The sequence below is a fragment of the Salmo salar genome, chromosome 14 (assembly GCF_965601325.2).
Source record: "Salmo salar chromosome 14, fSalSal1, whole genome shotgun sequence".
Lineage (NCBI taxonomy): Eukaryota > Metazoa > Chordata > Actinopteri > Salmoniformes > Salmonidae > Salmo > Salmo salar.
Window position 1 is genome coordinate 28,776,100 of NC_138304.1, and position 12,129 is coordinate 28,788,228.

The 12,129-nt window shown below is 45.1% G+C and overlaps 1 protein-coding gene across 7 annotated transcripts in view; it reads left to right on the top strand.

Moving 5' to 3' along the window:
• map4l (microtubule associated protein 4 like) overlaps window positions 1-12,129 on the top strand; it is a 70,584-nt gene that overhangs the window by 27,317 nt on the left and 31,138 nt on the right. For all 7 annotated transcript variants that reach the window (XM_045694143.2, XM_014140325.3, XM_045694141.2 and 4 more), the window contains exons 3-6: window positions 973-1,092; window positions 1,727-1,813; window positions 1,947-2,171; window positions 6,365-7,648. In XM_045694143.2, coding sequence (XP_045550099.2) covers window positions 973-1,092; window positions 1,727-1,813; window positions 1,947-2,171; window positions 6,365-7,648 — 1,716 coding nt within the window. The remainder of the gene's footprint in view (window positions 1-972; window positions 1,093-1,726; window positions 1,814-1,946; window positions 2,172-6,364; window positions 7,649-12,129) is intronic.

The window sequence follows — 12,129 nt, forward strand, 5'->3', positions numbered from 1 at the left end:
TGACATTAATTACTATAGTATTTACTACAGTTTTCTTTTACTACAGTATTTATACTATAGTTAACTTTAAAGTCCACAAAAACACTACACTGAATTCTATGGTATTTATATCATAGTATACTATGGTATTTTTTATGTGGGTGTGTTCAAATACTTATTATGGAGGGCACTGTAGACTACGTTGAAACCAGGAGGGCAATTATCTTGGTAAGCTTTGTCAGTGTGGTCAGTCACCAATTTAGCAATACAAGGGTAGTTAGCTAACTAATGAAGCAGGCTAGGCAGACTGGTTGAGTTATCTAGCTGTATGTACTGTAGGCCTGACTGTATTTTTCATTTACAATGTCAATACCGATTGTTTCCAGTAATAATATGCTTGTTGTCACTTCACAACTGTCTCTTATGTAACCACCAGATAGCTAGCTGGCAAAAAAAATGTACTGTTGGATGTAAACAGCAGCAGGTATTGTTACCTAGCCAAACTGTGGAGGAATGAGAAACGTACATTTCCCATTATTTTAAACTACTATCATGAAACTGAAAAATGTTGATCTTAACAGAGAGTAGACTCTACTTCCAAGTAGATCTTTTTAGTTTTCTTCTAGGACGTCACAGGCGATCTACACCAGTTTGCTCTAGCAGGAGCTGGTCCCAGGCAAAATGGCGGACCGACTGAGAAGCTGATTAGAACCTGAATTCCTATCTATACTGTCTTTGGTTGATACTTGTGAAACTGTATCCACCGAAGATAGTACATCATACCTGTGAAACGTTTGAAACTTTGTTTCCGCTTTCATTTCCGGACAGGGTGCAAAGGCCCCAAAGCACCATCGACTTTGATCAAATTTGTCACTAACTTTAAGGCAGGGGGCAACAGAGCTAGGTGCTTTAAGCTAACATGGTCACATGACATGGTCATATGGTCCTGTGTCTAACATTTGATGTCCAGTTTTTTGCCTCCCTTCAATGCAGGATCCAGTATGATGCCAAGAGGACAGATGGGGACGAGGATGCAGTGGCAGGAACCAATGGGAGAAAAGCATCCCTGTCCAACTGGACAACAGTCTGCCGTCAATTCTGACTACCTTTCAGGTGAGTCCTTTTCCCCCGTTTCTATTCCTCTAGTGTTTTATGCATGCTTAATAAGTCAAAAAGGCAGTGAAAATGCATTTTGTGGAAGGACAGGTTTCCACTGTTTCTATATCTTATCATAGTTTACTGCCGTCAGGCATTTTCAATTTGGTCATCATCAATAGCCTAAGATGCTAAAGATCCCTCTGTGGTAGAGCCTAGTAAGCTTTCTAGGCACCTAGAGCTCCCTTAATTCAGAGGGGTTGGGTTAAATGCGGAAGATACATTTCAGTTGAAGGAATTCAGTTGTACAACTGACTAGGTATCCCCCTTTCCCTTTCCTTTTCAAGTATCCCTGGCACAGCCTGGGCACTCTTAGCCGTGTAAAATGGGCATTACCGTATTGCAGGACACCTAGTTAAACACATGACTGTATTTAAGTGAGGCTGTTGTTGTTGTCTTGTTTTTGCTTTCTCAGATCATCTGGACATTAATATTTCATGGCTGACTGAGAGTTAACTGAATTCTGTGATTCCAGTCTCCTTTGGGGGTTTTAGCCTGGCTATTGATTTGTGTCTGTGGTGTACTCATCTCTCATTGGTAACTGACATCTGATATCCCCAATATATATTCTCTCACTCTATTTCATCTCTAGGTCCAGTGTCTAGTATGATACCTGGTGATCAGTGGGGGAACCAGAACAAAGGAATGAAGGACAGCAACATACCAGATTCTCTCATGGGTACTGCTTAACATTACTGTACAGTGTTTATGTAATACCAGCATGTAGTGCTTATCACTGTGTCTTATAGCGAAATAGAGTAGTAATAACATGAAGTATAGTATTAACCTGGGTGTCTTAATTCCACTCCCAGGTTTCTCCCAGCCTGGGATGATGAATATGAACATGGGTTCAGGAGGTATGGGGGGCATGGCTCCATTCCAGACAGGCATGCCTCCTATGGGCAACTCTCAGAAAGCCTCTCCTCTGTTTGCCTCTGAGCCCCACAAACAGTCCCAGTCCCAGACCCCCTTTAAGCCCAACGACTCCTACCCCTCTGCCCCGGGCCACAACACCCAGTCCCAGGACAACTCTGCAGGTAAGAGGTTGTCTCACACAGAGCAGCTAGATGGGGGGGCCTGGGGTGGGATGTCCAGGGGTCCAGTCACCAGTTAAAACATGGTATCAAATGTTAGAAAATCAAATACTTTTGGATGATGATAGATCTTAAATTTGACCGTGAACAGGGTAAACTGTAACCGTCACTTTTTCTAGAGGGTTCCTCAAAGTGCCAGACTTCAATCATCTTCATCCAAAGGGAAAGTTTTAGATACTGTATAAGACCTCTGTTTTATTTACAAGCTAAATGCAGAGCTTATAGTTAAAAGCCAGATAGTGGTACAGTATTAGTGGTTTCTTAGTGGGGCGGCCATCGGAGCAGAAATCGCGTGTTTCTCCGGCTTAAATTATGATGTTTCACTCTCAGACAACCAGGGTATAACCTTCTAGACCTTTCCAGCCCTCGGCCATATCTTTGGTTTATTATGCAATACCTCAGACCTTTCTGAGACGTCATATCAATTTTGTTTGAGAAGGAAGAATAATTCTGTGATGAGATACCTAACCTTCTTTATTACAAATATTTCCTTAGATAATCTCCCAGAGGCCTAATTTAAGTGCTCAGTTATATTTGGAATAGAGTATTTTTCTTAAAAGATGTATCACGAGTTCCTTCCCCACCTTTGATACTGCTCTCTGAGTGAGGCAACCACCTGGACTAGGAGTAATGTGTCTTCTGGCAGGAGGCCAGGCTGAGGCTCTGGACAACGATGTACTCTTGGCTTTTTAAATACCAATATGGCATGAAACATAGATGATAATGCTACCTGCACAAATGTGTTTTTTTTTATGGCAACATAATCAATAAAGGACATTGAGGAAAATAGCACATCAATCAATTAGAGAGGAGGGCAAGGATACACCATTTCGAGAAAGCCATCATCATTAACGATTGGGTTTAAAGTGGGGAGGGTATTATTATTTTTCATTTCTCTCTGCCCTGTCATGTGAAGTATTGGGCTGGTACTACCATCAGTATTAACTGAAAAACATGGATGGAGAGAGGATTTCCCACTCTAATGTCTTTATCACAAAATATAAAAAGCACATGCGCTGTATGTTTTTGTGTGTTTAGCTTGTTGTTCACATATGTATGTTTTTTAAGTGTGTATGCGCAGTGATTTAATGATTTCGATTTTCTTGTGTTAATATGGTCTACAACTAACATTGTCCTCTTCAGTGTGTTTGTACTAGGTTCCCCATGTCACATGACCCCTTCCTCTGGGTTCATTGTTTATCTGTGTTTGTCCATGTGACCTGCCTGTTGTTGTTCTGCATCATGTCAGTTAATTCTACATTCATTCATATGCTCATCTACTCGTGCGATGTGCTGTGGAGTATACAGCACACACCACACTGCTCAGTGTCAGCACAATCACCATTCTTCTCCTGCCCTGCCAGAGAGAACCACACCCAATCAGCTGCAATCTCCATTCTTCCCCTGCCCTGCCAGAGAGAATCACACCCAATCAGCTGCAATCTCCATTCTTCCCCTGCCCTGCCAGAGAGAATCACACCCAATCAGCTGCAATCTCCATTCTTCCCCTGCCCTGCCAGAGAGAATCACACCCAATCAGCTGCAATCTCCATTCTTCCCCTGCCCTGCCAGAGAGAATCACACCCAATCAGCTGCAATCTCCATTCTTCCCCTGCCCTGCCAGAGAGAATCACACCCAATCAGCTGCAATCTCCATTCTTCCCCTGCCCTGCCAGAGAGAATCACACCCAATCAGCTGCAATCTCGGAACATTGCAAACAAAAAATCTCTCTGGCTAACATGTAATCCAGAAGCCTATAAGTCACATTCTATAAGCCTACTGGCCAGGACGTAAAGAAATTGTAGTGGTAGTTGTGTCAATATTATTTAAGTTTTATTAGGATGCTTACTTGCAGGTTCTTTCTCGACAATGCAACAACAATAATACGTATAAGAATACGAACATAAAGTAAATGGCTCAGTAGAAAATAAACCTTTAGCATAAATATAATACAGGAAGGTATGATTTATAGTACAATATTTATACATGTATTAGAGAAAGGGGGGATTGGGGGCAAGTGTTTCAATTGTGCAGTATTAGCAATAGTAAATAAGAGTGGTAGCAGCAATTGTGGTGTGCGTGCGTGCGTGCATGCATGCGTGCGCAAAGTTGTGGAGAGTCAGTGCAGGTGGTCAGTCCAGTTCAAGTGTTCAGCAGTCTGATGGCTTGTAGATAACAAGAAACAGTTTCTATCAGACCTCATTCTGTGATACCGTCTCCCCAACAGTAAAGGAGAGAACAGCTCGTAGCTGGGGTGTGTGGGGTCCTTGATGATGCTGTGGTCCTTCCTCAGGCACCATTTCATGTAGCTTACAGAAATTCAAAACTCAAGTCACAATTTGATTTATTGAATCGTTTTTATTTGTAGTTTAATAAGATCATTTTCTACTCAGTTGTTGAGTTTTGCAAATGTAGGTCTGAATTTCTATGAGCAGATAAGATATACAGTGGGGGAAAAAAGTATTTGATCCCCTGCTGATTTTGTACGTTTGCCCACTGATAAAGAAAGGATCAGTCTATCATTTTAATGGTAGGTTTATTTGAACAGTGAGAGACAGAATAACAACAAAAATATCCAGAAAAACACATGTCAAAAATGTTATAAATTAATTTGCATTTTAATGAGGGAAATAAGTATTTGACCCCCTCTCAATCAGAAAGATTTCTGGCTCCCAGGTGTCTTTTATACAGGTAACGAGCTGAGATTAGGAGCACACTCTTAAAGGGAGTGCTCCTAACCGCAGCTTGTTACCTGTAAAAAAGACATGTCCACAGAAGCAATCAATCAATCAGATTCCAAACTCTCCACCATGGCAAAGACCAGAGCTCTCCAAGGATGTCAGGGACAAGATTGTAGACCTACACAAGGCTGGAATGGGCTACACGACCATTGCCAAGCAGCTTGGTGAGAAGGTGACAACAGTTGGTGCGATTATTCGCAAATGGAAGAAACACAAAAGAACTGTCAATATCCCTCGGCCTGGGGCTCCATGCAAGATCTCACCTCGTGGGGTTGCAATGATCATGAGAACGGTGAGGAATCAGCCCAGAACTACACGGGAGGATCTTGTCAATGATCTCAAGGCAGCTGGGACCATTGTCACCAAGAAAACAATTGGTAACACACTACGCCGTGAAGGACTGAAATCCTGCAGCGCCCGCAAGGTCCCCCTGCTCAAGAATACATATACATGCCCATCTGAAGTTTGCCTATGAACATCTGAATGATTCAGAGGACAACTGGTGAAAGTGTTGTGGTTAGATGAGACCAAAATTGAGCTCTTTGGCATCAACTCAACTCGCCGTGTTTGGAGGAGGAGGAATGCTGCCTATGACCCCAAGAACACCATCTCCACCGTCAAACATGGTGGAAACATTATGCTTTGGGGGTGTTTTTCTGCTAAGGGGACAGGACAACTTCACCGCATCATTTGACGGGGCCATGTACTGTCAAATCTTGGGTGAGAACCTCCTTCCCTCAGCCAGGGCATTGAAAATGGGTCGTGGGTGGGTATTCCAGCATGACAATGACCCAAAACACACGGCCAAGGCAACAAAGGAGTAGCTCAAGAAGAAGCACATTAACGTCCTGGAGTGGCCTAGCCAGTCTCCAGACCTTAATCTCATAGAAAATCTGTGGAGGGAGCTGAAGGTTCGAGTTGCCAAACGTCAGCCTCGAAACCTTAATGACTTGGAGAAGATCTGCAAAGAGGAGTGGGACAAAATCCCTCCTGAGATGTGTGCAAACCTGGTGGCCAACTACAAGAAACGTCTGACCTCTGTGGTTGCCAACAAGGATTTTGCCACCAAGTACTAAGTCATGTTTTGCAGAGGGGTCAAATACTTATTTCCCTCATTAAAATGCAAATCATTTTATAACATATTTGACATGTGTTTTCTGGATTTTTTTGTTGTTATTCTGTCTCTCACTGTTCATATAAACCTACCATTAAAATTATAGACTGATCATTTCTTTGTAAGTGGGCAAACGTACAAAATCAGCAGGGGATCAAATACTCCCCCCCCCCCCCCCCCACACTGTACCCAGATTCTTCTGGAGATGATTGGCAATTGGTTTTTGGTCTTCTTTGTTATGGGTAGTGACATTCCTTCCTCCTCTCTGCTCATCAAAAAGTTTGGACAAACCCAAACCCCTGGGCAGGTGGTGAGTCCAGGCTGCAAGCCTCAGAGGGTCTCAGGCTTTCCCCCAGCGACTCAGTGGAGGAGAGCCCCAACTCCGACCCCCTCAGCCCCCAACGCCAGGAGACTGGCTCTGGGGACGAGAGGGGGACCGAGGGGGTCGGCAGCAAGCAGCAGAAGAGGAAGAAGAAGAAAAGGAGGCCCAGAGAGGAGGTGTATGACTTCATGGACAGGCAAGAGGCTCCGGACTCCTCGAAGGAGGAGGAGGGCGAGACAGAGAGCGGAGCCTCGGACTGCCCTCTGAGTCTGTCCTCCCCGAGCAAGGAGGAGAGCTGGGAGTGTGAGATCCGAGGGAGGGGAGGGGGTAGGGTCAGGGGCAGGAAGAATAAGAGCAGGATGAAGCTGCCAGAGGAATGGGGGCCAACACCCCAGGAGCCCATGACACCCCATGCCACCCCAGCCTCGTTGTCTGCAATGGTGATGGCCTCTGGTCCGTTAAGTTCAACCCTAGAGAACATCTCCTCCCTCATAGCCGACCCCCAGACCAACCCCTTTAGCAGTTTTATAGAGGACACCAAACCCTCTCACACCTCCACTGCCCCACCACTCACTGAGAACCCCAAACCAAGTCACATCCTCAACAAGGACCCTGCCCTAACAGACACTTCCACTAGTAACTTGAACATGTTTGAGCAACCTTCTCCAGCCAAGGTAAACATGGAGTGGGAGGCTGAGGCTCCTGTTAAAAACACTGACTCTGCTCCCCTCCATTATGAACCCATGTGTATTGATGACTTTAAAATGCCCCCTCCCTTAACCACTAAAGATGTCCTACCCCCCAAGAAGGAGGAGGCAGCTCTGTCCTTCACTGACAAAGCCTCCTCTGATCATTGTCGTCCTGAGGCCAACGCATCTATTACTGACCAGAGGCAACTGGGTCCTCAGAGCTCCCCAGGCTTCAGCCCCCAGGTCTCACAGACCTCTTTCCTAGACTCTGTCCTGCAGGCCCCCTCAGCCAGCACCCCTGCTTCACAGCCACAGGCCCAGTCTCAGACCACCACACCCCAGGGCCTTCCTCCAAACACCACCACCTCCTCCTCTTTCCAGTCCACTCCTCCTCCACTGTTTAGCCACTCCTCCCAGCTTGATCATGATACTCCCAGTCCCCGCCCTGCAGTGGGCTCAGGCCTCAACCCTGCAGCCCCGCCCTTTATCCCCACTACACTGCCACTCACAGAGCACCAGGAGCCACCGCTGCCAGAGCCCCCCCTGCTAGAAGGTTGGTGACACTGAAGAGGGGACATATCTATCAGTATGGGGGTGAATAAAGACATTATAGTGCATGGCTCTCTGTGGACTGGGCCTGCTGTTGCTCGGCCATTATGTGTTTATTAGCACTGTTAGTAACATGCTAACTAATTACCACTATTCTTTAATCTGACTGCGTCTGACTGAGTCCCTACTGGCTGGGCCTTGAGTCCCTTTATCCTGACTGACTGTCTGGCCAGTCTCTGTAGTGCTGTTATGATGATGATGATCATGATAATAACACATTCATTGCTATGTGGCTGTCTACCTACCTGATTGTGTCAGCTGCCCAGCTCGTTTTACCTCATATCTCTCTCCTTTCTAACACTGTAATCATATACTACTTACTCTACTGTCTCTGTAGATTACTATGTGTGTGACTCCTGAGTGACTCCACTCTCCTTGGGATAGAATTAGCTAGCTTTCTCCAACCCTGAATGCCATTATCCTAAAGTAATTCTACACCCTAACTCTTTGACATTGAGTCAACCTTTCTTCTCTAATCAAAGGGATGTTGGTTTACAGTGTGATTCTCTCGCTTTCTCTCAAGAGATTGCTTTTTCCCTGACTAAATGATGCTTTTAGTTCCTCAAATAGCTATGAGCTGACTGAGGAGTCACTAACTGTTTTCTTTCACATTCTCTTTCTACTTGTGTGTGTGAATTCACTTTCAGAACCATTTTCAATATCTCAGTGTTCCTATCTGGAATTCTTAGTTATGCAATTTGACCATTTTAAAACACATACCGTAAATTCCAGACTATAAGCCGCAACTTTTTTCCCAGGCTTTGAACCTCGCGGCTTAAACAATGACGCGGCTAATATATGGATTTTTCCCGCTTTCAAATTTTTTTTCTCCAAAAAAACACATTCTACGATGTGCCTCAGTTTTTTGGCGGCATGAAGCTTTCATTAGACCAACGAAATTGCCGAACGGGTTAAGGTCAAACAACTTTTTTGTTTACTGTTTAGATTAAATCGAGCGCTCTCAAACTTCCCATCATTCTGATTACGGTAGTCATTTTGTCAACCTCATCATGGCAAAGACACGGAGAAATGCATATGATGCAGCTTTCAAGTTGAAGGCGATTGATCTGGCTGTTGGAAAAGGAAATAGAGCTGCTGCACGGGAGCTTGGTCTTAATAATGAGTCGATGATAAGACGTTGGAAACAGCAGCGTGAGAAATTGACTCAGTGCAAAAAGACAACTAAAGCTTACTGCAAATTTTTTATTTTTTGTTACAAGCCGTGTTTCATTAAAGCCTATTTATTTTTGTTACAAGCCGTGTTTCGTTAAAGCCTATTTATTTTTGTTACAAGCCGTGTTTCGTTAAAGCCTGTGTAAAGTTCATTTGTTTCAATGTACCGGTAGGCACCTGCGGCTTATAGACATTTGCGGCTTATTTATGTTCAAAATAATATTTGTTTTTAAATATTCAGGTGCGCTTAATAGTCCGGAAATTACGGTACTCATTTTACTTTCAGCCAATTTTTGATTGGAGATCAAAAATACAATAAAAAATTGCTCGATGTGCAAGTTGTCATGTAAATGTTTGCATGATTAATAGGCAAACTGAAATGACTGACAGCTATGTTTTGTCTTTTCTCTCACCCATGTGTACTGCGTCTCTTTGGTGATGGCTCTGATGATGATGATGATGATGCTAAATAGGTGAGTCACATTTCCATTATTGCCTTTGAGAATATTTCGATTTCTCATCAGTGGAATAATATGACGTCGAATTCAGTGTTTATTTATTTCCTTATTTGGTACAAATGTTTGCCACAGGTTTTTGTTCTGTTCAAGATTTCTTGGACTTTGCCTCTCTCACTGTTGTTGAGATATTGTCCATGTCAGGAAAAAGCTGGCACGTTTTCTGGCTAGTTTGCTTTGAGCGTTAGTTTGGCCTAGTTCAGAGACTGTACTGTTCTGTGTTGGTTCTTCTTACGTTGGTTTCTCAGGTGGAGATTCCAAGGACTGATAGCTAAGTTAACACTGCTTTCCTAAGTTGCCACCCTGCAGTGTAAGGTTGTTGTAGAGATGCTGTTCCTCCTTCCTTGATGACACAGGTGTTTTTGGTTGACAAATGATGGAAGTCGTTAGCATACTGCTTGTCTGTCTGCACCCCTCACATTCCCTTACTCAACCATCCCCATTCAGCAGTCTGTTAATGGGCTGTTTACAGATGACCGGGCAGGTGGGTTGGTGTGTGGAGGGACAGTACAGTGAGGGACTGGCCTCTACTGCCCTCTGTATCCTCATCCCACAATTTTCTCCCTCAATCACCATCTTTGTTTTTCATACCTCCCTCTTTCCCCCTAGCAGCCTCTCTGTTTTGCTGCCCCTCCCTCCCTCCCTCCCTCCCTCCCTCCCTCCCTCCCTCCCTCCCTCCCTCCCTCCTCTCCCTAATGCAATATTGATGGCTGGGACTTTTTTGCAGTTACATAATGCATGCAGCCCTTGTCTTTTTATAGCCGGTGATCTGGGTGTGTGCAGTAGGCACCAGCTGTCAGAGCAGCTCACAGATCACTGCACCTGTATATAGCCCATCTGTAAATAGCCCATCCAACTACCTCATCCCCACACTGTTATTTATTTTATTTATTTTGCTCCTTTGCACCCCAGTATCTCTACTTGCACACTCATCTTCTGCACATCTACCACTCCAGTGTTTAATTGCTATATTGTAATTATTTCGCCACTATGGCCTATTTATTGCTTTACCTCCCTTATCCTACCTCATTTGCACACACTGTATATAAACTTTTTCTATTGTATTATTGACTGTATGTTTGTTTATTCCATGTGTAACTCTGTGTTATTGTTTTTGTCGCACTGCTTTGCTTTATCGTGGCCAGGTCGCAGTTGTAAGTGAGAACTTGTTCTCAACTAGCCTACCTGGTTAAATAAAGGTGAAATAAATCAAATAAAAGGCAGAGGGAGACAGAGGCTTAGAGGCTGTGCGGTGCTGCAGTCAGGGTTATCCCACCACGCCACCACCGGTTTGTGAACTGGTACTGCTCTGCTCTGTCCTACTCTGCTCTACTCTGCCCTACTCTACTCTACTCTACTCTGCCCTACTCTGCTCTACTCTGCCCTACTCTGCTCTACTCTGCCTTGCTCTGCTCTTCCCTACTCTGCTCTGCTATACTCTACCCTACTCTGCTCTACTCTACTCTGCCTAACTCTGCTCTACTCTGACCTACGCTAATCTGCTCTACTCTGCCTTACTCTGCTCTATTCTGCTCTACTCTATTCTGCTCTACTCTACTCTGCTCTACTCTGCTCTACCCTACTCTGCTCTGCTCTACTCTCCTCTACTCTGCTCTACTCTGCTCTACCCTACTCTGCCCTACTCTGCTCTACTCTGCCCTACTCTGCTCTGCCTAACTCTGCTCTACTCTGACCTACGCTAATCTGCTCTACTCTGACCTACGCTAATCTGCTCTACTCTGCCTTACTCTACTCTGCTCTACTTTGCCCTACTCTGCTCTGCCCTACTCTGCTCTGTCCTACTCTGCTCTGCCCTATTCTTCTCTGCTCTGCCCTACTCTGCCTAACTCTGCTCTACTCTGTCTTACTCTACTCTACTCTGCTCTATTTTGCCCTACTCTACTCTGCCCTACTCTGCTCTGCTCTGCTCTGCTCTACCCTACTCTGCTCTGCTCTACTCTGCCCTACTCTGCTCTACCCTACTCTGCTCTGCTCTACTCTGCCCTACTCTACCCTATTCTGCTCTGCCCTACTCTACTCTGCCATACTCTACTCTGCCCTACTCTGCTCTACCCTACTCTGCTCTACCCTACTCTGCTCTGCTCTGCCCTGCCCTACTCTGCTCTACTCTGCTCTACTCTACTCTGTCTTACTCTGCTCTACTCTGTCTTACTCTGCTCTACTCTGCCCTACTCTACTCTGCTCTATTTTGCCCTACTCTACTCTGCCCTACTCTACTCTGCTCCACTCTGCTCTACCCTACTCTACTCTGCTCTACTCTGCCCTACTCTGCTCTACCCTGCTCTGCTCTGCTCTGCCCTGCTCTACTCTGCTCTACCCTACTCTGCTCTACCCTACTCTGTCCTACTCTGCTCTACTCTGCCCTACTCTGCTCTGCCTAACTCTGCTCTACTCTGACCTACGCTAATCTGCTCTACTCTGACCTACGCTAATCTGCTCTACTCTGCCTTACTCTACTCTGCTCTACTTTGCCCTACTCTGCTCTGCCCTACTCTGCTCTGTCCTACTCTGCTCTGCCCTATTCTTCTCTGCTCTGCCCTACTCTACCCTACTCTGCTCTACCCTACTCTTCTCTTCTCTACTCTGCCTAACTCTGCTCTACTCTGTCTTACTCTACTCTGCCCTGCCCTACTCTGCTCTACTCTGCTCTACTCTACTCTGTCTTACTCTGCTCTACTCTGTCTTACTCTGCTCTACTCTGCCCTACTCTACTCTG